General features: G+C 42.4%; 1 protein-coding gene across 1 annotated transcript in view; it reads right to left on the bottom strand.

Moving 5' to 3' along the window:
* The window catches only part of FAM91A1 (family with sequence similarity 91 member A1), a 152,074-nt gene extending 136,933 nt beyond the window's left edge, over positions 1-15,141 (bottom strand). The window contains exons 1-2 of the mRNA XM_029591984.1: positions 14,920-15,141; positions 9,248-9,332 (exon numbers count right to left, since the gene is read on the bottom strand). Of these exons, the coding sequence (XP_029447844.1) occupies positions 9,248-9,332; positions 14,920-14,991 (157 nt within the window). The 5' untranslated portion in view covers positions 14,992-15,141. The remainder of the gene's footprint in view (positions 1-9,247; positions 9,333-14,919) is intronic.
* Between the last annotated feature and the right edge of the window lie 9,955 nt (positions 15,142-25,096).

The raw sequence follows: 25,096 nt of genomic DNA, 5'->3' as shown, positions 1-25,096 counted from the left end.
CTATTCCATGTTACCATTGCTAGTAATAGCAGTGGCTATTTTCTAAAGTCAACTCAATTAATAGCAGGTAATGGACTTCTCCTCCAAGAACTTATCCAATCCTTTTTTAAGCACAGCTATACTAACTGCACTAACCACATCCTCTGACAACAAATTCCAGAGTTTAATTGTGTGTTGCCCCCTAGTCTATTATCCGAAAGAGTAAATAACTGATTCACATTAACCCGTTCTAGACCTCTCATGATTTTAAACATCTCTATCATATCCTCCCATCAGCCGTCTCTTCTCCAAGCTGAAAAGTCCTAACCTCTTTAGTCTTTCCTCATAGGGGAGCTGTTCTAGTCCCCTTATTTTGGTAGCCCTTCTCTGTACCTTCTCCATCGCAATTATATCTTTTTTGAGATGCGGCGACCTGAATTGTACACAGTATTCAAGGTGCGGTCTCACCATGGAGCGATACAGAGGCATTATGACATTTTCCGTTTTATTCACCATTCCCTTTCTAATAATTCCCAACATTCTGTTTGCTTTTTTGACTGCCGCAGCACACTGAACCGATGATTTCAATGTGTTGTCCACTATGACGCCTAGATCTCTTTCTTGGGTTGTAGCACCTAATATGGAACCTAACATTGTGTAACTATAGCATGGATTATTTTTCCCTATATGCATCACCTTGCACTTATCCACATTAAATTTCATCTGCCATTTGGATACCCAATTTTCCAGTCTTACAAGGTCTTCCTGCAATTTATCACAATCTGCTTGTGATTTAACTACTCTGAACAATTTTGTGTCATCTGCAAATTTGATTATCTCATTCATCGTATTTCTTTCCAGATCATTTATAAATATATTGAAAATAAAGGGTCCCAATACAGATCCCTGAGGCACTCCACTGTCCACTCCCTTCCACTGAGAAAATTAACCATTTAATCCTACTCTCTGTTTCCTGTCTTTTAGCCAGTTTGCAATCCATGAAAGGACATTGCCACCTATCCCATGACTTTTTACTTTTCCTAGAAGCCTCTCATTTTATTTATTTATTTATTTATTTATTTATTTAGGGTTTTTATATACCGGCATTCGAGAACGCAGTCCCATCATGCTGGTTCACATAGAACAGGGGTGCATCGTAAACATAAACTAAAAACAATGGTGTGGAAAATGCAGTTACATATAACAGGGAGATTGGAACTTGGCAGAGAAAGAAGAGAAAGGACAGGTTATTAATTCAAACATGTAAACAATAATGGGGATGAGGAACTTAGTCAAATGCTTTCTGAAAATCCAAGTATACTATATCTACCGGTTCACCTTTATCCACATGTTTATTAACTCCTTCAAAAAAGTGAAGCAGATTTGTGAAGCAAGACTTGCCTTGGGTAAAGCCATGCTGACTTTGTTCCATTAAACCATGTCTTTCTATATGTTCTGTGATTTTGATGTTTAGAACACTTGCCACTATTTTTCCTGGCACTGAAGTCAGGCTAACCAGTCTGTAGTTTCCCGGATCACCCCTGGAGCCCTTTTTAAATACTGGGGTTACATTAGTTATCCTCCAGTCTTCAGGTACAATGGATGATTTTAATGGTAAGTTACAAATTTTTACTAATAGGTCTGAAATTTCATTTGTTTGTTCCTTCAGAACTCTGGGGTGTATACCAGAGTGATTTACTACTCTTCAGTTTGTCAATCAGGTCTACCACATCTTCTAGGTTCACTGTGATTTGGTTCAGTCCATCTGAATCATTACCCATGAAAACCTTCTCCAGTACTGGTACCTCCCAAACATCCTCTTCAGTAAACACCAAAGAAATCATTTAATCTTTCCGCGATGGCCTTCTCTTCTCTAAGTGCCCCTTTAACTCCTTGATCATCTAACGGTCCAACAGACTCCCTCACAGGCTTTCTGCTTCGGATATATTTAAAAAAGTTTTTACTGTGAGTTTTTGCCTCTATGGCCAACTTCTTTTCAAATTCTCTCTTAGCCTGTCTTATCAATGTCTTACATTTAACTTGCCAACGTTTATGCATTATCCTATTTTCTTCTATTGGATCCTTCTTCCAATTTTTGAATGAAGATCTTTTGGCTAAAATAGCTTCTTTCACCTCCCCTTTTAACCATGCCAGTAATTGTTTTGCCTTCTTTCCACCTTTCTTACGGGTAGATTTTCAGAAAGCGCGATTTGGCGTACTTTTGTTGGTGCATCAGGCGCAAACAAAAGTACACTGGATTTTAGTAGATACGCGCGTAGCCGCGCGTATCCGCTAAAATCCTGGATCGGCGCGCACAAGGCTACCGATTCCGTATAGCCGGCGCGCGCCGAGCCGCGCAGCCTACCTCCGTTCCCTCCGAGGCCGCTCCGAAATCGGAGCGGCCTCGGAGGGAACTTTCTTTTGCCCTCCCCTCACCTTCCCCTCCCTTCCCCTACCTAACCCACCCCCCCGGCCCTGTCTAAACCCCCCCTTACCTTTGTCGGGGGATTTACACCTCCCAGAGGGAGACGTAAATCCCCGCGCGCCAGCGGGCCGCTAGCGCGCCGGGACGCGACCTGAGCGCAGCCCCGGAGGGCGCGGCCACGCGCCCGGACCGCCCCGGGCCGTAACCAAGCCCTCGGACCCGCCCCTGAAACGCTACGTCCCGCCCCGTAAATGCCGCGCGGATCGGGCCCGCCCCCGACACGCCCCCCTCGGAAAACCCCCGGGACTTACACGCGTCCCGGGGCTCTGAGCGCGCCGGTAGGCCTATGTAAAATAGGCGCACCGCGCGCAGGGCCCTGCTCGCGTAAATCCGGGCGGATTTACGTGAGCAGGGCTCTTAAAATCCACCCCTTAATGTGTGGAATACATCTGGACTGTGCTTCTAGGATGGTTTTGTTTTTTTTTTTTGTTTGTTTTTTTTTTTAACAATGACCTCGCCTCTTGCACACGTTTTACTTTTGTAGCTGCTCCTTTCAGTTTTTTTCTAACAATTTTTCTCATTTTATCAAAGTTTCACTTTTGAAAGTTTAGCACGAGAGCCATGGATTTGCTTACTGTCCCCCTTCCAGTCATTAATTCAAATTTGATCATATTATGTTCACTATTGCCAAGTGGCCCCACCACCGTTGCCTCTCTCACCAAATCCTGTGCTCCACTGAGAATTAGATCTAAAATTGATCCCTCTCTCGTCGGTTCCTGAATCAATTGCTCCATAAAGCTATCATTTATTCCATCCAGGAACTTTATCTCTCTAGCTTGTCCCGATGATACACAGTTCAGCCGTCACCAGTTGAAACTGGGCGATAGGAGGCAGATTGATGCTCCAGCCGTCTGCGATTACCTGCGTGCTGCCATTTTGGTGTCGCAGTAATTTTTACCGATTCCTCCTCAGTGTGGTGTGCTTGAAATGCAATTGGCAGATTAGTTGTTTGAAAGCTTTCTCTACCTCTGGTATTAATTTTATCTTGTAGGTGGCGCCTTGAACAGTGAATAAAATGACCATTTATATTTTCCGAATGTAGCGCTGTAGTGACCGCCTTCAGCTCATATCGCTTTCGTAATGTCAGCAGTGCCAAATTGCTGTATATGGAAATTTTGTGTCCTTCCCATGTCCAATCTGGAAATTTTCTAGCTGCCATGATAACTTGCTCCTTTACTGTGTAGTTGCGAAGGTACACAACTTTGTCTCGAGCTTTGTTAGGCATCTTAGGTCCTAGGGATCTGTGCGCCCATTCGATCTTGACCTTGGCGCTGTGCATCTCTCCAGTTGAGTCACCAGCATTTGCCTGGATTAATGATTGCATTATAGCTGTCGCAACATTCATGCAATCATCATATTCCTGTATCTCCGTGACTCCTCGTATGTGCACATTGCAGCGACGTGAACGATTTTCCAAGTCCTCAACTTTTTCAGTGAAGCATGTTCCTCTTGTAGTGTTTTATGTTGAGAGGCAAGCTTTTGTAGTGAATCTTCCTGGCCTTTCATATGGACGTCTATTTCATCTACTCGGATTCCCAAAGCTGCTACCTCCTCTTGAACTTCTGAGATTGATGCTAGCAGGTAGGCCTTGTGGTGCTTCATATCCGATCTAATATCCATAAACCATTCTCTAAGTTCATCTCGGGTTGGAATATCCGAGAGGCCTGCTAGACCTTCGGATCCTAATGCTGGCTCAGCATGCGCCATTGTGGCCTGGTCGGCATTCTCCTCCGCTGAGTCGGTAGCATTTTCTGCATAGGAAAATTGCTTTAAATCAACCATCTTCCGTTTCAATGCCATCTGGGAGGGTTTAGATTTGGCTAAAATAGGTTTGCAAACAGCAAGGACCTCGGACGGTATAGATTTGTGGCATATTTCTCGGGTTGTTTTGGGAGCTCAAGGGTTAGGCAGACATCTTCCTTGGTGATGTCACATGCCCCCCCGGCTTTCATGTTTCTACAGAGATAGACTCCTAAATGCATAATCTTTTTTACACTTTGTTACGAACCAGGAGGTGGACCCTTAGTCAGAGGTAGGTTTAGCACCACTATGAGAGAGAACCCTCTTAGGTTCCTACCGTCAGAAGGCGAGGCTTCGCAGACTGGCAGTTGCACCGGTACTTTGCCACTGGAAGCCTGCAGTTCCCCCAGGAGAAGCCCATAGGAACCCGGCCGCTTGGACTTAGGTGATTCAGAGAAGACAGAGGGTAGTCTGGATGCAGGCGCCTTCTGCAGGTCGAAGAATCCAGACGGCTGGCGCCTCCAGTAGTAGTCTAAGCCCGAAGAACGGTCGGCAGCCAGTCCAACAGTAAATCCAGGAGATGGTCGGAAGCCAGACCAGAGATGAATCCAGGAGAATGGTCAGAAGCCGGTCCAACGTCAAGCCAAGGGAATGTCGGAAGCCAATCCAAGAAACAGTTCCAGAGAATCCTTCCAACAAGAGAGGGAGAGAAGAACACAGAAGAATAGGAACAGGAACCAGAAGTCCACAGCGAGGATCAGGAACACCGGAGCCAAGCAGACCTGAAGGTAAGATACCAAGGCAAGGTCTGAGGAGCAGACCTTGCCTTAAATACAAAAACTAGGGGAGGAGTCCTCAGGAGGAGCCACGACAACTTCCTGTCGTGGCCCCTTTAAATCTTAGCTTCAGCCGCGTGCGCAGCTCTAAGCAGAGCCAGAGTGGGAGGAATCAGCCCGGCCAAGAAGGAAGAAATGCGGCCGGGCCCAGGAACAGCAGCAGCCGCGAAGTCGGTGTTAAAGAGGCCTGCCTGCCTGCCTCTGTGGAATCCGTAGAGGCGGCTCGACGCCTCCGGTGAGTTTTCGGCCCCGGTCATGGACCCCCGCGGCTGGCAGCCATGACACTTTCTCAGCGCACATTAGAACCAAAGGAAAAGTTAAAATAGCGACTAGTTACAATAGCTAACCCCTAAAGGTTTACAAGCTTAATGAAATTGATCGTGACATAAAATGCTGTCAGAATTAAAGGAATCAATCAATCTCTCAAATTAGGCTACCAAATCCTCACCGTATAATCATACAATAACCAACATTGATGAGGAACTTCAAATTATTTATAATTATAACAATTTTTCTTTTTGTAATAAGGGAATTAGTATCAGATTTTAATGTGCTCTCATGTATACAGTCGTTTGGCTCTTGCCCACAATGGGCTGCAACCAATTTCGTGTATGTGGCACTTGATTTTACCTCATTTACTATTTCCCAATATTATTAGGTTTGCCTTTTTAAAAAACCTTTAAAAGTGCACGCAATTCAACTTATCTCAACTTCTTTCCGTGACTTCACCAACCCCCAAGTGTTCTTCTTGCCGTCTTCTTCCCGGAACTTAACTGACACCTCAGAATTCCAAAACTTAATCAAAAACCATTTCCTTTTTTCTTTTTTTCTCTTTTTTCTGTTTTTCCTTTAATGCTCCCAACATTGCATTGAAAGTTAATATAAGTATTTTAAATGAGATTTAGTAAGAAGAAAGATAATGTGTTCTTTTCTGATAGATTGAATCCCCCTGAAGCAGGCGATAATAGCCAGCGAAACATTGCAATGTTGGGAGTCGATTAATGTCAGCAACGCGGAGGGCAGCATTAAAGGATCATATCTCCCCTGTACCTCCTTCTCTTCCAGGGTATACAATCCATGGTACAACCAACCATGGATTGTATACCCAAAACCAAAACAATCCTTAGAGGAAAAGAAAAGGCCTGGCGCAAGACCAAATCCCCTCTAACATTAAACTACCGCAACTACTTAGCTTACTACAAAAACCTGATTAACACAACCAAACGAGAATATTATAGCAAAAAAATACAAAACTTCTCTCACAACCCGAAGACCCTTTTCAGCATTGTGAACAACCTCATCTCCGATATAAATCCAGCTAAATCCCACACAAATATAAATCTATGCCAAGACTTAGCCAACTTTTTCAAAAACAAACAAATTAACCAACACCATTAACAAAATTCCATCCCACACCACAACTTTGGACAGGAAAGACATATCCCCTTGGTCCAACTTCCACACTATGTACAATCCCAATGCTTCATTCCTCCACAATATTGTATTAACCACAAATTGTATTCTCAAGTTGTCGTCGTCTCTACAATCGTTCAGTTTTATGTGCGGTTATTTCATTTGTAAACCGTTGTGAAGGACTGCTCCATACAATGGTATATAAAAACATATAAATAAAAAAATATATATATTCAGATCCTTCAGTATTGAAAGACTCATGAGTCTTTCAATACAGACACCACACCATTTTTGTTGCCCTTCTGTTGACTGCCTCCATCCCATCTCTATCCTTTTTGAGATTCAGGCTCCAGAACCAAATACAGCACTCCAGACAAGGCTTCACCAAGAACCTGTACAAGGGCATCACCTCCTTTTTCTTACTGGTTATTCCTCTCTCTATGCAGCCCAGCATTCTTCTGGCTTTAGCTATTGCCTTGTCACACTGCTTTTCTGCCTTCAGATCATCAGACACTATCACCCCAAAGTCCCTCTCCCAGTCCGAGAGTATTAGTCTTTCACTGCCCATCACGTACAGCTCTTTTGGATTACTGCACCCCAGATGCATGTCTGCACTTCTTGGCAATAAATCCCTGCTGCTAAGTCTTCAACCTCTCTTCAAGCTTTCTTAAATCAGTCACTTTTCATTCTCTCCACTCTGTTGCAGATCTTAGTATCATCCGCAAATAGACAAACTTTACCTTCTATCCCTTCCGCAATTTCGCTCACAAAGATACTGAGCAGAACTGGTCCCAAAAACGATCCCTAAGGTACTCCACTTAACACCGATCTTTCTTCAGAGTATGAGAGAACCATGTTAAATGGAGTGCCACAAGGATCGGTTTGGGGACCGGTTCTGTTCAATATCTTTGTGAGTAACACTGCAAAAGGGATAGAAGGTAAAGTTTGTCTATTTGCAGATGATACTAAGATCTATGTCTGAAGGAGTAGAGAGAATAAAAAGTGATTTAAGAAAACTTAGTTGAAAACATGCTATTCTGAATACTGACTGTTTACAACAAATGCATGCTATGCTGAAATGGTTAGCATAGCATGCTGCATGACAATTACAGAGCACTTAGCATTCTCTAGAGGTAGAAATAACTTTTAGCGAAACAGTTACTATCTTTGTAATTTTTTTCTGCTGATCACTGATCAAGCAGCACAGTCACTCAGGAAACACAGCAGAAATGCCTGAAATAACTTTAATAAAAGCCATGTTACTTCCAAGGGGTGCAAAGTGCTATGGAATAGCAACACACACACTGAACTCAGCAATTTAACTAAACAATGTTTAGTTCAGCTATGCTGAAATGTTTGTTTAAAAGCAGCCAGGTGGCTACAGAGGAAAAGAGCAGCTTTGTGCATATCTGCATGGTGATTAACTCTTGAAATCTCGCCAGACTCTTCTTACCCCATACTTAGGTATCACATGGGGACCAGGAATTTTCTTTTTATCCCACACAAACACACTGTCCAAGGTCAGAGAATTAGTTCCTTTGCCCGTACCTGCCTTTACTCAAGTGATATAGACAAAGCTATCAGATCAAGATTAGAAAGGCAAGTTAGGACTTTATAACATCAAAAAAGATGTAGTAGAAAACTGGAACTACAAAGTATATATGTGCAATCTGCTCAGTTTTGCTATCCTTTGGATACTTGAAGAAATAACTAACCTATTAGATTGATTAGCATTACCATTTTCTCTCAAACACTCAATAAATATTTCTCTTTTTGAAAATATAGTGTGAGGTATTGGCAGAACAGTAGGCTACTTATTCAGCAATAAACAGCAGAACAGCCACTGTTCTCTTTCCCTAGCAGTATCCATATGAGCCTCAATGTCTCAGCTCAGGGACATATAGTGGCAACTAGAGAGCGCTCTGCTGTGGCATCTCAGAGAAATTAGGAGAAGGTATGAGTGAAGGACTCAGATAAAAAGCAGTACACCAAAAAGAATATGTTTTAATTCTTATACAAACCTGATAAAAGCAGCTATGAATAAATACAGACAAGACAAACATTGCAACGAAAATAAAATGGGGCTATTTGCTCTTGATGTCCTACCTGTACAACAGAAAGGATACAGTGTGTGTGTGTATGTGTGTCTGTATCTGTCAAGTCAGTGCTGAGATTTCCCAAACTGGTAGAGAAAAGTTGATCAGTCTGTTGCTAGGAGCAAAGGTGAAAGGAGATCAAATGGCTTTGCTCAAGTGACACAGCCCTTGACTAGGCCAAAAATGACCTACAGCTTTCATGCTGAGAAGGACGTGCCAGCTTGAACACTTTGGTTAACTTGTGTTACATTTTAGCCATGAGTTCCAACATCAGCTTTCCTCCTAGAGATAACATAATTCAAAGCAAACAAATCCTCAACGCTAGGCGGTAAAAAATGATCATAGTTTTGCATTTGTTTTCCCTCTGGTAACAGTATTATGTTCTCACTTGATGTCAATCATTTTACAATGTAGTACAGCTGAAAGGCACAAAATGCAACTTTGGGCCTACAAGTGAAGGACATCCATCACTTTATACAGCAAACTTGTATCACAGGATTACATTTGCTGAAACAAACCCAAATCAATAGCTGTCACCAGACGACTCTTAAAAAATAATTTTATTACAATTAGATACCACTCTCAAATCTTATTTTCTGATGCCTACCTTGTATTTGCCATTTGTACTCGCTCACATTTGGGAAGCAAATTCTAATTAAAAATGTATCAAAAACTGTAATTACAAATTACAGACTCACCTAAGTTATTTCTGTAACGTAACTGATTTCGGATGCTGTAGAGTACCACATGTTTGTCATATTCCTTCTGTGAGTTTCCAAGACTCTATGAATGGAGAGTTCAAAATAATTTTTTTAATATTTTTACAAGTACAAGGCAAAAACAGTCCTGTTCCTACTTCTGAATCATGCTTTTCTGCGGGAATTATGGAACGGGTCAAATATCTTGAGAATCTGCAAAATTTTATGTAGAAGCAGTAATCACTTAAAGACATTGTTGAAAATCAAGCCCATCAAGTATATTGTGCAAAAAGCACAGGAAGGCCAACATTCTTTGGATGATTTTAAAGTATTCTACCATAGTAAATCTTCCACCATGAATGGAAATATTACTCATTTGCTTTAATGTGCAGCCAACATATAATACAGCCTTGTGAATGGTATGCACTCTGTGCTAGTACATTTTATAATACATTTATGAGTAGATTTGTCCCATGATCTCTGCTAGTAAGATGCTGGTCTTTATCAAGTAAACATCATATTATTTATTAATAAATAAATAACTCTACTGACCTCTCCGTATTCAGCCCTTTTACCCACCACAGCTCCCACTCCCCTTGCCAGCCAGGCCAAGGGGCATTTCTAGGGCATCTATGCCCTCAGCAATAGGTAAAAACACAAAAAAACCTTCATTTATTTTTTCTATCATGCTACATCTCTTTTTTGTTTTCTGTCTCTCTCTGTCCTCCTTCCTTTACCTTTCTATTTCAGTTCTCTCTTCCTTTGTTGTCTCTCCCTCAACTGCAGACTTTTTAATGCTTTCTCTTCCTTCTGTCCCCTTCTGCTGTATTTTTCCTTATTTCTCCTCCTATTCTTTCTACCTGCTCTCCTCTCATTTTCCCTCCTCCTTTCTCTACCACTCTCTCCTCCATGCCTCATCCCCTTCCTCCTATGATATCACCCTATATTCCCACCACCTTCCCATAAACTAGGGTCCTCACCTTCTCCACCTCCTGCCATCCTTGGTCCTCTCTCTCCGTCTTTATCTTCCTCCTCTCCATCCCACAGCTTTGTTGTCCCCTCTTTGCTGTCTGCTTCCTCCCTTTACTTGCCACTTCTCGCTTTCTGATTCCTACTCCTACCACCTAACTCTTGATTTCCCCCTCGCATATACCACACACTATTTATTAATTATTATTTGATTTAAATTCCACCTTTTGGCACTTTTTATGTTTTAACATCATTTGTATTTGATTTGACTTCTTGTTTGGATAGATTTTATGTTTTCATGTAATCTGCTTAGTATTGTAGATAGGTGGAACAGAAATTTGTTAAATAAATAAGTACTACTCTAGGGAGAAATCTAGTATTGAAAGTATTTGTACCACTTGAAGTTTTCAAAATTTTAGACAAACAGATGATTGGCCACAGATGCAAGTTGAAAAATATTTATTAGAGATTAGGAAGAGACTTATCTGCTCTAGCCTCGCCCCCACCCCCTTCTGTACATGTAGTAACTTGATGCTGCGGTGGTTATTACCCTTAACCAATAAGCCTTGATATTGTTGATGCACCTCCATCATTGCTCTCTTCTTCAACAGCAGGGGGAGAAGGGAAATTGGATTCATTCAGCAACAGGGGGCCCCGACTTTTATGGTCTGGGGAAACAAGTATGAGGGTAACTTGCTGATGCGGCAGTTACTATCCTTAAACAACAAGACTGTTACTGTGATGCAACTCATTGTTCTCTGCTTCAACAGCAAGGCATAACAGGGAATTGGATTCAACAGCAATCAATGAGGGTTAGTGTGGGGAAACTGATAAGCACGGGGGGGGGGGGGGGGGGGTACTGGGATTCAAATAGCGACCAATGAGGATCCTGACTTTTATGGTCTCGGAAACATAAAAGATTGGGTTAACCTACATGGCACAGGATTACTAGGCAGACTGGATGGACCATTTGGTCCTTTTCTGCCATCATTTCTATATTTCTTGCAGGCTGTTTACAGAAGAGGGGCTGGAGACTGAAGGTAGGCACCCTGTAGCTTTCTTAGGAAAGCTTCAGATATGTTGATTCTGTGGCAGGCTGCCAATTATGCGGTTTCTTCCACAGTCACACTATCACACAGCCCGATCCAGTAAAGTCCGTGGGAGAGCGGACTAACGCCCGCTCTCCCGGCGCGCGCACCGGCCCCTCGCTGGTGCGAGCGATCCAGTATTTAAATGAGGCGACGCGGTGCAAACGAGGAAAAGGAGGCGCTAGGGACACTAGCGCGTCCCTAGCGCCTCCTTTTGGCCTGGAGCGGCGGCTGTCAGCGGGTTTGACAGCCGACGCTCAATTTTGCCGGCGTCGGTTCTCGAGCCCGCTGACAGCCACGGGCTCGGAAACCGGACGCCGGCAAAATTGAGCGTCCGGTTTTCGGCCCGACAGCCGCGGGCCGAATTCAAAATTTTTTATTTTTTTTTTTTTTTTTTTACTTTTGGGGACCTCCGACTTAATATCGCTATGATATTAAGTCGGAGGGTGCACAGAAAAGCAGTTTTTACTGCTTTTCTGTGCACTTCCCTGGCGCCGGAAGAAATTAGCGCCGACCTTTGGGCGGCGCTAATTTCTTAGAGTAAAATGTGCGGCTTGGCTGCACATTTTACTTACTGGATCGCTCGGGAATACCTAATAGGGCCATCAACATGCATTTGCATGTTGAGGGCGCTATTAGGTGCTGCGGGTGGGCCGCGTGTTTTCCTCCCCTTACTGAATAAGGGGTAAGGGAAAACACGCGTCCAGAGCAGGGTGACAGTGCGCTCCGAAGGAGCACACTTTACTGGATCGACCTGACAGGAAGCTAGAGATGTGAAAACTTGGAAAATTGTCGGGACTTTTTTTTTCAGTTTTTCCCAATGGAAACATTGTAAATTTGGGAGAAACCTGATAAAAGCTCTTATGAAATATTTTCTTTTATAATGATGAGTGAAATGTGTTTTTAGCCAGGTTTTCAAATATTGTTATAGCTACTCCTTACTCCTTCAAAATTATTTCTAATAACTATTTAATATGAGGATGTTTTATGTAAATACATTTATCATGTTATATAATTGCAATTCCTATATACTATAAATAGAGCTTTCAAACCCAAGCTGCACTTCTGTCCCTAGCAAGCCCTGTATCTTCACAAGAGACAGCTACTGGGCCACCTCTGCTTATGACTTTCTGCACTGCCTTCCCTTCCTCTGATGATCTTTTGAACTAGCCTTTTGGGGGAGGTAGTAGAAATAAATTGCCTGAATCTATTTATTTATTTATTTTTGGTTTTTTTATATACCGATCTTCTTGCATTGGATACAAATCAAACCGGTTTACAGTGAAACAATAAAACTTGCCTGAGAGCATTACATAGAACCTGGAACGTATAAAAAAACTTTAAGTAACATGGTATTGAAGTTAACATCTTATACTAGTTGCCTTGCATAAAGCCTATAAAGTTAAAGTTAACGAGCAGTTGAATGCATCAAATGATTTTGGGCTAGAATGCAGGGGGGAGGGGGGAGGAGGGAGGATAAGAAAAACAAAGGATCAAGATTGAATGGTGGATATAGGGGCGGGTTTGAGAGCGAATTGAAAAACATAAAACAAATCATAGTTGCCCAGGGAAGTAATTAGGAACATTAGCGAGAGTGTATTGCTAACAAGCGGGATCAGGGAAACGCTAGGCTACTAGCGAATCTACTGCTCTCCTGCTGACTAGGTCCCTCAACCAATTCACCGCTCCCCTCAGAGGCCTGGGAATGGACCCTGTGTGGAGGACAAGATAAAACTGTAGGGCTGGTTAAGTATCCAACACCTCAGAGGAGAAAGAAACCTAAAGGTTTTGGACCATAGACCCTAGCACCTTTTGTCCCTATCTTGACCCTGAGATAAGACAGAAAGAACTTGCTCCTTTTTTTTTTTTTTATCTACAGGGTTGATGGTTTCTATTTTCAACTTGTTTGTTTTTGTCATACTTTATAAACTGATAAAAGTTAAGATATAATTGAGCACCTTTTAGAGTGCAACAGCTTGCAGCTTCATCTCTAAGTAGGGGCTGAATTTTCACAAGGATTTACACTTGTAAATGGGCTTTTGAAGATTGCCCAGGGGATTGTGTATGTAAAAGTATGTATGTAACTCACTCATGCATGTAGTTTTACATGCACAAAAAAGAGTCATGCCAGGGGTGGAGTTGGGGTGGAGAAATTACCTGTAATGTAGATTTTCAGAACACACGTAAATTTACATTCACCTGCCCTAGAGGAGGTGTAAATGTGCACGTATAAATTTACATGCATACTTCTGAAAATGGACATTATGTGCCTAATATTCACAGCCCTAATTTTCAAAGCAGACTTACCCTCTTAAATCTGCTTCAAAAATTTGGGCTACAGTCTGTGAATACTTTTTACTCGCAGTCTTTAGCCTTACCCACACAGTTATAAAATGACCCTCAATGATTGCAAATTCACTTTTCCCTAAAATGTTCATTTTATTTCAAACCTCCCCCACAAAAAAAAAAAGTTCTTTCTTGACTAGCCAAAACATCAGAGAGAAACACACACTATGTATTACTTTTGACAACACATACCAATAACAATTTTAATGTTCACATACACTAACTTTTATAAATTTAATTCATAAAAAATAAAAATTATGGCAAAATACCTTTAACAGTACTGTGCCAGCAATTGATTTGGAACATTAAATATAAATTTCATACAATGAATATTTTGTAGTACTTCATTCCTAATGCCTGAACTAAATAAAATCAATTGAGAAAGGATGTTAACAGCCTTTCCATGTACTTGTTACCTGCACTGGATAGGGTTAATTCCTGAAAACTAGTCACAAATGTATTAATTTAACCTAATAAAAAGGTATCACCTTATTTTGTTTTACTTTTATTTTCCTGCAAGATATTTCCCAGCGAAATGGAAGGCTCATGAAAAATTAGGTTAGCTACTGAAGCAATACAATCCCTCAGATCCTATTACCAATGCTTCTACTAGGTTTACTTTCAAATGACATTACAACCATCCTTCCCTATACCAGGTGCTGCCGTGAAAATAGCCCATTGTTTCTGGAGATTCGTATCAAATAACACAGGTACTACAATATTCCGTATACCCAAAAATAAAGACTAGCAAACAAACTGCAGGAGATAACTCGTCATTGTTCTAAGCTAATTTATTAAGTAGCATTCGAGTTACACACTTCCTTCGTCGGGACATATCGCTCCGGAAGGCAAGCACGAGTGCTAGCGAAAGCGTGACACCTGGAGCTACGGGGAAAGACGCTGCTTCCTCTCCCTTACTGTCATTATTACCGGACTCTCAGAGCCTTTACTAATAGTGTAATAGCAATAGGAGTTGGAGACTTATTTCTCTCCTCTCCTGTGTGGTCCCTGTTCATGCTCTGCAGAGAAATGAGGCGGGGTGAGAGGAGTCCATAATATCCCACACGTAGGGAAAGAGTCCGCTTCTTCTTTTTTCATTTATTTTATTGTTGTTTATTTTTATTTTATTGGGGGGGGGGGGGAGTTGGATGGGGGAAGGGAGTGAATACAATACGACCCTCGCCTGTTCCTCCAAGGGGACTCCCCACCGCGCTCGCTGCCCGGCGGAGGGGGGGGGGGGGGGGTGGCAGAGCTGCAAGCCCCGGGTACCTGTCTAACGTTGGCCGGTAGCTTGCTCCAGGGATAATTTTGTCGGATGTGAAACTCCACGTCAATGTTCATGGCGAGCGCGTCACTCCGGCCAGGGCGCTTCCGGGCTCACGCCGCTACCGACCGGCCACCGCCGCCGCCAGCTCAGACGCCCTGCGGATACCGGGAAACACGCCTGACAACTCACTCTTCCGTCCCACCTCCCCGGCCCAGCTACTTCCTACTTTGGATGAGCGGAAGTGGGCATTGGTGCTGATACGTTACTTCCTGTTACGTACGCGGAAGGCGCACAAGCTGCTTCGTCTGTGTGCGGCTGGTAGCCGGCGGGCAGGTTTTTTTTTTTTTAAATGAAAACGGGATGGTAAACGTCTAACGCTTTTTTGTGTTTCTGATCTTATATTTTAGCCTTGGAAATGTGTTCCCCTGACATGTTTACTGTTAGTTATCCTGTATGGTTTAATGTGGAGAGATAGGGTGGCGACTAAACGCAAAATGATATGCGGTATGGCTCGGGGGAGAGGGCTAATGAATGCTGCTGATGATTAATGATATACTGCCACGTTTCCTTCTATGTAAAAGAGATTTCTCCTTTGTAGACAGAATAGTCCCTAAGTTTTAACTATTTCACTGCAAAAGGTTGCAGCGTCACCATTGTACCTTAATGGGGTACTGAAAAGGCTCGTCTTTTCCTCCAGTTTCCAGCGGGTTGAATTTTCAAAAGGTTCTATGTGTGTAAATGGACTTTTGAAAATTGCTTGGGTGGTTATGGACTCTCCAAAGCGGTTTTGCCCATACTTTTATGCACACTGGAAAGATGCGTTCTGGGGAATGAGAATACCATTTATGCCCATTCTTTTAAATTTTGAAAGTATGCCATCTGCTCAGTTTCAGGTGTAAATGTGTGCTGCCAGGGTTTTAAGCATATTAGTGGTGTGTGGTGACATTCAAAATAGGTGATTCAATTTATACACATTACCTTTCCTTCCCCTGCCACTGTTACATTCTTTTCCTTCTTTCTGTCCACTGCCTATCATAATCATCTAACTTTCCCTCTTCCTCCCTATCCCAAAGAGTGAGATTTACTCTCTCAGTAAGTAAGAGTTAAAGCCAAAAAGTGATATTTTTGTGGTGGTGTGGCTGTAGTATAAATCTGGCAAGATTTGCATATTATATTGCTTTGCAAATAAAAAGAGCAACAACATTTTTTTTAGCTTTCCTTGGTTTCATTTAAATTGTAAATGTTTAATCCCATGTGAAAAATCCTTTTTCTGCATCTTTTCCTAAGTATGCATGTAAATCTCTTTTCCTAAGTCCTCCCTTTCACTCAGCTTCATCCTAGGTCATTTTCTAACCACAGATTGTACATGAAAAAAGGGCATTCAAAGTACAGTCTCGAAAGGTAAAAATATTACAACATATGTATTATATTTACCTGGATTGCTCTGGTGGCAACCAGAAAACCATGCAAAAAAAGTCACTCAGAACCCATATGGTATTAGTTTTATTTTAATAGTGTTGTGGGTGGGCTTGGCCCTCTGAAAGCCATGAGTATACTATATTGTAATTGCAATTCAGTTAACTTCCCATTCTAAAACACCACTAACTGCCAACAATGAAATAGTAACCCTGCCTCAGCATAAGAGGCTTGTGAATAAAATGAGAAGATTGGGATTTGGCACCAAGGTGGTGAAGTAGACTACAAACTGACTGACTGACTGACAGGAGATAGCGTATAATGGTAAATGGAACATACCCTGAAGAGTGGAATACCGCATGGATCAGTTTTGGGATCAGTTCTGTTCACTATCTTTTGTGAGCTTTGTTACAGAAGGTGGCTAGAAGGTAAAATGTGTCTATTTGCAGATGATACTAAGATCTGCAACAGAGTGGACACACCTGAAGGAGTAAAGAAAATGAAAAGTGATTTAAGAAAGCTTGAAGAGTGGTTGAAGATTTGGCAGCTGGGATTCTGTGCCAAGAAGGGCAGAGTCATGGATCTAGGGTTCAGTAATCCAAAAGAGCTGTGTGTGATGGTGGGTGAAAGACTAATATGCACTGACTGAGAGAGGGACCATGGGGTGATAGTGTCTGACAATCTGAAGGCAGCGAAGCAATGTGATAAGGCGATCACTAAAGCTAGAAGAATGCTGGGCTGCATAGAGAGAAGAATGACCAGTGAGAAAATGGCCTCACAGTACTCCTTAGTGAGGCCTCACTTGGAGTATTGTGTTCAGTTCTGGCGACTATCTTAAAAAGGATAGCGACAAGTCAGAGGCGGTCCAGAGAAGTGTGATCAAAATGCTGTGGTGTCAGTATCGAAAGATTTGAAAGGAGAGGCTGAAGGATCTGAATATGTATACCCTAGAAGAGAGGACGTACAGGGGAGATATGATTCAGACCTTCAGATAGCTGAATGGTTTTAATGATGCATGTTCCTTGAACCTTTTCTGGAGGAAAGCAAACAGTTGAACTAGGGATCACGATATGAAACTTCAGGGGGGACGACTCAAAACCAACATCAGGAAATAATTCTTCATGGAGAGGGTGGTGGATGCCTGGCCTGCTCTTCTGAAAGAAGTAGTGAAGACAAAAACGGTAAATGAATAAAAAAAGGCATAGGATAAAAACTGGATCCCTAAAGGTTAGAGTTGAAAATTATGAAAAGGGTTCATAGGGGTAACCAGCATGGAGTGGCAGCTACTACCCCTAACAAGGCATGGGGATTACTACCCTTAACCAATTAATTTATATGATTTTGACACAACAGCATCGCTTTCTACGTCGACGATAGGGAAAAAGTGCAGGATTGCTTCTACAGCAAAGTCCAAAAGCAAAGCACATCCAAGCAGCAAGCTTTGTATGACTTATCAGGAAGGCTGCTCACCCTGTAAAAATGTTGCTAGCAGTAACTTTGTTATGGGTTTGACAGTTGCTTGGTTTTGATTTTTAATATTACTATCCTTAATGTAAGATTTGGTAACCTGCATGGAGTGGCAATTACTTCCCTTAACAGAAATATGGGGGTAACCTACATGGAGCAACAGTTACTACTATAAGAAACTCGCTGGGCAGACTTGATGTTCCATTTAGTCTTTTTCTGCCACTATGTTACCTATGAAAAGGCAATACTGCAAATATTACACCTAAAACACCACTAAACCTCCTATTCAGAAAACAACAAGACAGGCTGCTATAGATTCCTACATAGAACCTGTATATTAGCAGAATACCTTATCTCAAGTGACATGCAGAACATGGACAGACCCTCACCAAATATAGAATAAAGAAATATAAATAAAAATGTGCAGAGAAAAACCGAAATGGAAATACAACAAGTCAGTCCCTGTATACAGTGCAGCATTAGAAAAACAAAAATAATACTAAACATCAAATAATAAAATCAAGGAATTCAAATCATTAATAATAGTAAAACCATACAAACTATTTCAAGACAGCCTCTGGGGACCTGCACCTGGAATGGGCAGCATTTCAGAGAATTCCATCCTGGAGGCTCCAGATTTCAGCTTTTTACTTAAAATCCTAAATTTGGCTTCCAGAACCTCTCTCCCACATTTTCCTACGTCGTTGGTGCCCACATGTACTACGACAGCCAGCTCCTCCCCAACACTGTCTATAATCCTATCTGGGTGACGCGTGAAGTGTGCCACCTTCACACCAGGCAAGTTACCAGGCGGTCCTCACGTCCACCAGCCACCCTGCTATCTACATTTTTGATGGCCAACCTAACCCTTCCCTCCTGGGCAGTAGCCCTAGGAGACTTGTTATCAGTGCTAGAGGACAACGCATCACCTGGAGAGCAGGTCCGTGCTACAGGATCACTTTCTGTAGTAAGATGATGTTCTCCAACCGGGAGACTTTTCTGGGCTGCCTGACTGGAGTTAGGACTTGGCTACTTTGTCCCTGAAGGTCTCAACAATGTATCTCTCTGTTTGCCTCAGCTCCTCCAGGTCTGCCACTCTAGCCTCCAGAGATCGGACTCATTCTGAGAGCCAGGAGCTCTTTGCACCGGGCATCTCCAGAACATCATGAATGAATTTCCTTAAGGTGTTCTTTGAGTAGCTGGGAGTTTATAATGGACTAGCAGTGAGCCAGCTGTCGCACCCATTCACTGGAAATCCAAGAACGTGCCTTTTGCACCCTGGTTTACGATGAGGTGGAGCTCGAGGATCTCCTAGTGAAAAGCATCCTAGAACCATTTCTGCATTCAGAAATGGGCCATTGTGGGGGGCCCTGTTCTGCAGTCGATGGGAGAGGGCACCTAACTGCGTGGCTCTGTCCTCCATAAGATTAAGCACCTAACTAATTCAAGTTTAAACCCAGAATTTTGATATCTTTGCAAGCTCTGGTTCCTGGTTTCCTATTTGTTACACGAGAATGGCTGCCAAATGAAGGACCGCGGACCTAAAGCAATTTTCCTATGGGAAAACGTAACTGGAGCTGGGCCCTGAAGGCGCGGATCAAGCAGTGGTCGAGTTACACGAGTCGGCGCTCAGTGAAGGAGAGCACGGCGATCCTATCTCCATGGAACCACACTCAAATGAAGACCCGCTTACCAGAACCAAGCTTCGGCAGTGGTTCCTAGATCTTCATGTGGATATTAGGCAAAACAGACAAGAAATAATGGCATTATTTGCTGATTTGAAGGAAGACTTAGCAGCGCTGGGCACGAGAGTTGACGAAATTGTCACCCGTGTTGATTACCACGGGGATGCCCTCAATCAGCTGAACTCCCAACACTCCTTGATGCATACCGAAATGCAATCTTTGCAAGAAAAGGTGAAAGACCTCGAAAATAGGAGTCGGCGGAGCAATTTAAGAATATGGGGAGTCCTGGATACACCTAAATTTTCAGATGCATTTACAACGGCCCAACAAATTTACTCATTTACACTAGCACAGGACTGTGAGAATCCACTGACACCAGACTCACTCGCACCAACGGTGGGCTTGGACAGCGCCAGGATCAGAGACCACAAGATGTCATTCTGTGTTTCCACAGCTTCTCACAGAAAGCGAAAATCTATGATATCGCCAGGAAACTGAAGGAAATCAAGTGGCAAAATCACATAATTACAATATTTCAAGATCTTTCACCCATTACGCTTAAAAAGCGCTTCGATCTTCGTGAAGTCACCACCAACTTGCATGCGTGTGAGTTAAGATACAGATGGACATATCTGTTTGAGTTGCAGTTCCAGGCCCAATGTGTAACATATCGGGTTAAAAACGTGGCGGAGGCCCATGAGCCTTTCAGAAGGCGCAACTTCAAATTAACTTCCAAGCACCTAAAATGGCGGCTGCCATACACAAACTTGACTCCGCACCCCGATGGCAAAGAACAGATAAAGGAGGTAGAAGACTCCGTCGTCGATTGGATTTCAACGCTCCTCTGTACAGGCCACAGGCTAATGACTCTACATGTCTCATGAGGTCCAGAGTCGGCATTGTCTAATATGGAGCACCTGCTTTGCAAGTTTCAGCGCTCCTATATTCTTCAGGAGGGTTTGAACATAACTTTATAATTTGGTTACAGTTATGGGACTTTCAGGGTTAATAGACTTATTATGATATTTACAGGTTGGGTTTTGTAATTCACCTCTAGAAGAGGATTGTGAGGGAGGTATGCTTATGTTGGGAGGCGCTCGCTTTACTTCGGGTGCTCGTGACCCCCAGGAGTATCTTATCCCACTGGGGGAACATGGGATACTTCAGGACTCAAAGGGGCAGCTCCGGGAATCGACATCATTGGGTTCATGGGAAGGGTTTTGGGCAAAATTGCATAACTGGGGAAAGCTATATGGGTTTCGAAAGTGTGGTACAACAAATCAGTTTGGGGTTGGCTCAGAGCGCTCTGCTTGTTGATGCTAGTTATGTTTGTTCTATATTCTGTATTAAGACGTAAAAAGACATTATTGGTTAGAGAATAATTCTCTTAAAAAGATATTTAATAGACAATAATATGATATAATTCACATTAAAGGTGATATCTTGTTGATTTGTTGAAGATACTTAGATCCCTCAATAAGATATTTGTGCATTTTTTTGTGGGTTCTATATTCATGACATATGGTGACTCGCATATTTACACTTAATGTGAAAGGGTTAAACACCCCACGAAAGTGCTTGCTATTACAAAGGGAGCTTCAGCAACAAAAAGCAGATGTTGTTTTTAACCAACAAAAGCATGTCAAGAAACGCCACGTGCGTCTTTTTGTTACCCACAATACTCTAGCGCTGTTTGGGCTGCCAGCACCAATAAAGCCCGCTACTCAGGAGTAGGTATATTAATTGCTAATACATTTGTTCATGAAGTCTTATTTAAATTACTGGACCCACAAGGAAGGTATATTTTTTGAAAATATGGGTGGGTAAGTGTATCTATACGCTTTTATTTATTTATTTAGCATGTTTTAAGAACATAAGAACATAAGAAAATGCCATACTGGGTCAGACCAAGGGTCCATCAAGCCCAGCATCCTGTTTCCAACAGTGGCCAATCCAGGCCATAAGAACCTGGCAAGTACCCAAAAACTAAGTCTATTCCATGTTACCATTGCTAATGGCAGTGGCTATTCTCTAAGTGAACTTAATAGCAGGTAATGGACTTCTCCTCCAAGAACTTATCCAATCCTTTTTTAAACACAGCTATACTAACTGCACTAACCACATCCTCTGGCAACAAATTCTAGAGTTTAATTGTGTGTTGAGTAAAAAAGAACTTTCTCTGATTCGTTTTAAATGTGCCCCATGCTAACTTCATGGAGTGCCCCCTAGTCTTTCTACTATCCGAAAGAGTAAATAACCAATTCACATCTACCCGTTCTAGACCTCTCATGATTTTAAACACCTCTATCATATCCCCCCTCAGTCGTCTCTTCTCCAAGCTGAAAAGTCCTAACCTCTTTAGTCTTTCGGTTTCGCCATCATAACGGTTCACAATAGTTACATTAGTTAAACAAACGTTGATTTGCCATCATAATGGTTCAGAATAATTACATTAGATAAACAAAAATTGAGTTATATTAGAAAACATTATTACATCATGTTTTTTAACGATAGAATTTACATCATGGTTATTATATAGTTTAGGTAGTTATGCTAGCCCATTGGATGTGGCTATGTGGAGTGTCTTGTGAATTCTTGGGTTGCCTTAGATGCTTTATGTTTCTCTGAGGCTGTGGACTTTTCTTGATGTTTTCTTAGTGTTTTCTTTTGTTTTCTTAGAAGTTTAAATATCTACTTCCCGAACACAAATCAGGCACCCTTTCTTCAAAATATTGATCACCTACTCCAACAACATATGGAAGGGGAATTAATTATGGGAGGCGATTTTAATGCCACTAAGGATCTCCGGGTCGATTCCTCCTCTAAGAACTTAGGGGCTGTTGGTATGCGGACAAAATGGCTTCACTTTGTGGAAAAATGGAGTTTGGTGGATATTTGGAGGTAGTGCTATACTCACTCACGATCTTACACATTCTTCTCAGCACCCCATAACACCTACTCCAGAATTGATTATCTTTTCATATCTGCTCACTCACAGAATATGATAGGTAATGTAGGAATTGATAATATAACATGGTCTGACCACACTCCGGTTTGGGCAGACCTGCACATACAGGACCCTGACCCAGGATTTCGTCCCTGGAGACCTAACGATAGCCTACTTAAAGATAAGACTTTCGCGTGTCGCTTGGAAAATCAGATATCTGATTATTTCTGGGAAAATCAAACTGATGACATGTCCCCTGTCACTATGTGGGAGTGCGCCAAAGCGGTGATCCGCGGGCTATTTATAGCTAGAGCGGCTCATTGCAATAAGGAGAGAGAGAGCAAACGAACCTCCTTACTAGCCGACCTAGCATCACTGTCACAACAACATAGTACCACTCAGTCTGAACCCATTTATCACCGACTACTGCGGGTTAAGGATGAATTAAGGTCCCTTGACGATATGGCCTACAGCCACCATATGATGATGTTAAAACGACAATTTTTTGAAGGGGGCAACAAGGCAGGGAGATATTTGGCAAATCAATTACAGGCGGCCAGGGCACAAACAGTGGTGGCAGGGGTTAAAAATGTTCAGGGTCGTCTAGTTACGTCCTCTATTGGTATTAGACAGTCTTTCAGAGTTTTATGAACAGTTATACTCTCAAGACATGTCAATCTACATTTCTGCAATTGATCAGTACTTGGAATCCGTATCACTGCCAACCCTCTTAGTTTTTCAAAAGGAGTTTTTAGACAAATCCATAGAGCCGTCCGAAGTCTTCAGGCGATAAAAATATTAAAACCTGGAAAGGCACCGGGGTTGGACAGATTCACTGGTATGGTGAATAAAACTGGTATGGTGAATAAAACGGAAAATGTCATAATGCCTCTGTATCGCTCCATGGTGAGACTGCACCTTGAATACTGTGTACAATTCTGGTCGCCGCATCTCAAAAAAGATATAATTGCGATGGAGAAGGTACAGAGAAGGGCTACCAAAATGATAAGGGGAATGGAACAACTCCCCTATGAGGAAAGACTAAAGAGGTTAGGACTTTTCAGCTTGGAGAAGAGACGACTGAGGGGGGATATGATAGAGGTGTTTAAAATCATGAGAGGTCTAGAACGGGTAGATGTGAATCGGTTATTTACTCTTTCGGATAGTAGAAAGACTAGGGGGCACTCCATGAAGTTACCATGGGGCACATTTAAAACTAATCGGAGAAAGTTCTTTTTTACTCAACGCACAATTAAACTCTGGAATTTGTTGCCAGCGAATGTGGTTAGTGCAGTTAGTATAGCTGTGTTTAAAAAAGGATTGGATAAGTTCTTGGAGGAGAAGTCCATTACCTGCTATTAAGTTCACTTAGAGAATAGCCACTGCCATTAGCATTGGTTACATGGAATGGACTTAGTTTTTGGGTACTTGCCAGGTTCTTATGGCCTGGATTGGCCACTGTTGGAAACAGGATGCTGGGCTTGATGGACCCTTGGTCTGACCCAGTATGGCATTTTCTTATGTTCTTATACTACTGTCGGTTTTCCCAAAATATCATTGGCCCACTAACAGATATGTTCAATGTCCTAAGAGGTAAAGGACCTAATCTCTAAAGAGGCCAATACGGCGGGTATCACTGTTTTGGACAAGCCAGGGAGGGACCCAACACAATGCGGGTCCTACAGGGCCATATCGCTCATTAATATTGATTTGAAAATTCTGGCTAGAGTCCTTGCAGCACGATTAAATGGTGTGCTACCAGGCGTAGTGCACTCAGACCAGGTAGGATTTGTCCCTGGGAGACTGGCGGCAGACAGTGTCAGGCGAATAGTGGACATTATAGATTTAGTTCATCATGAGCGCACTCCCACTGTCCTCCTTGAGTTGGATGTGGAAAAAGTGTTTGACCTTGTGCACTGGTCCTTCCTCTTTCAGACACTACTGCATATGGCCTTTGGTACTCCATTTATTAATTGGTTAATGAAGCTTTATGAGTGTCCTCACGCCAGGGTGAAGGCTAATGGTCGATACGAGAATCCATTTCCTATTAGACGTGGCACTAGATAGGGATGTCCCTTATCCCCTCTGTTATTTGCTTTATTTTTAGAACCCTTTACTACGCGGATTCGACAAGCCATCAATATACATGGACTCCAGAGGGGTTCCAATCACTTCAAAATATCGCTATTCGCTGATGATGTTATGCTAACACTAACGGACCCAATGTCCTCTCTACCTGGAGTAATGCAGGAACTAGCTCAGTTTACCTCAGTCTCTGGATTGAAGGTCAACTATGACAAATCTGAAATTTTAAACCTGACGCTCCCTCAAGATGTCGTCCAACTTTTACGACAAAGATATCCATTTAAATGGGTGAACTCATCTGTGAAATACCCAGGAGTCTGTTTCGGGCCACATACTGATCAATTGTTCGCACTCAACTACACTCCTCTTCTCCGTACTATCCAAGGGAATATTGACCGTTGGCTAGAACACACGCACTCTTGGCTAGGTAGATTGGCAATTATCAAAATGAACATCTTATCCCATTTGCTATACTTTTCCACCACCATCCCCATTTATTTACCTTCCTTTCTTCTCAAAAAGTGGCAGCAAATGACATGCGGTTTTATTTGGCACAAGCGACCCCCCTCGAGTAGCCAG

Source organism: Rhinatrema bivittatum, chromosome 2 (genome assembly GCF_901001135.1).
Source record: "Rhinatrema bivittatum chromosome 2, aRhiBiv1.1, whole genome shotgun sequence".
Classification (NCBI taxonomy): Eukaryota; Metazoa; Chordata; class Amphibia; order Gymnophiona; family Rhinatrematidae; genus Rhinatrema; species Rhinatrema bivittatum.
Note: the sequence above shows the minus strand (reverse complement) of the source record. Positions and strands in the feature narration are given on the sequence as shown.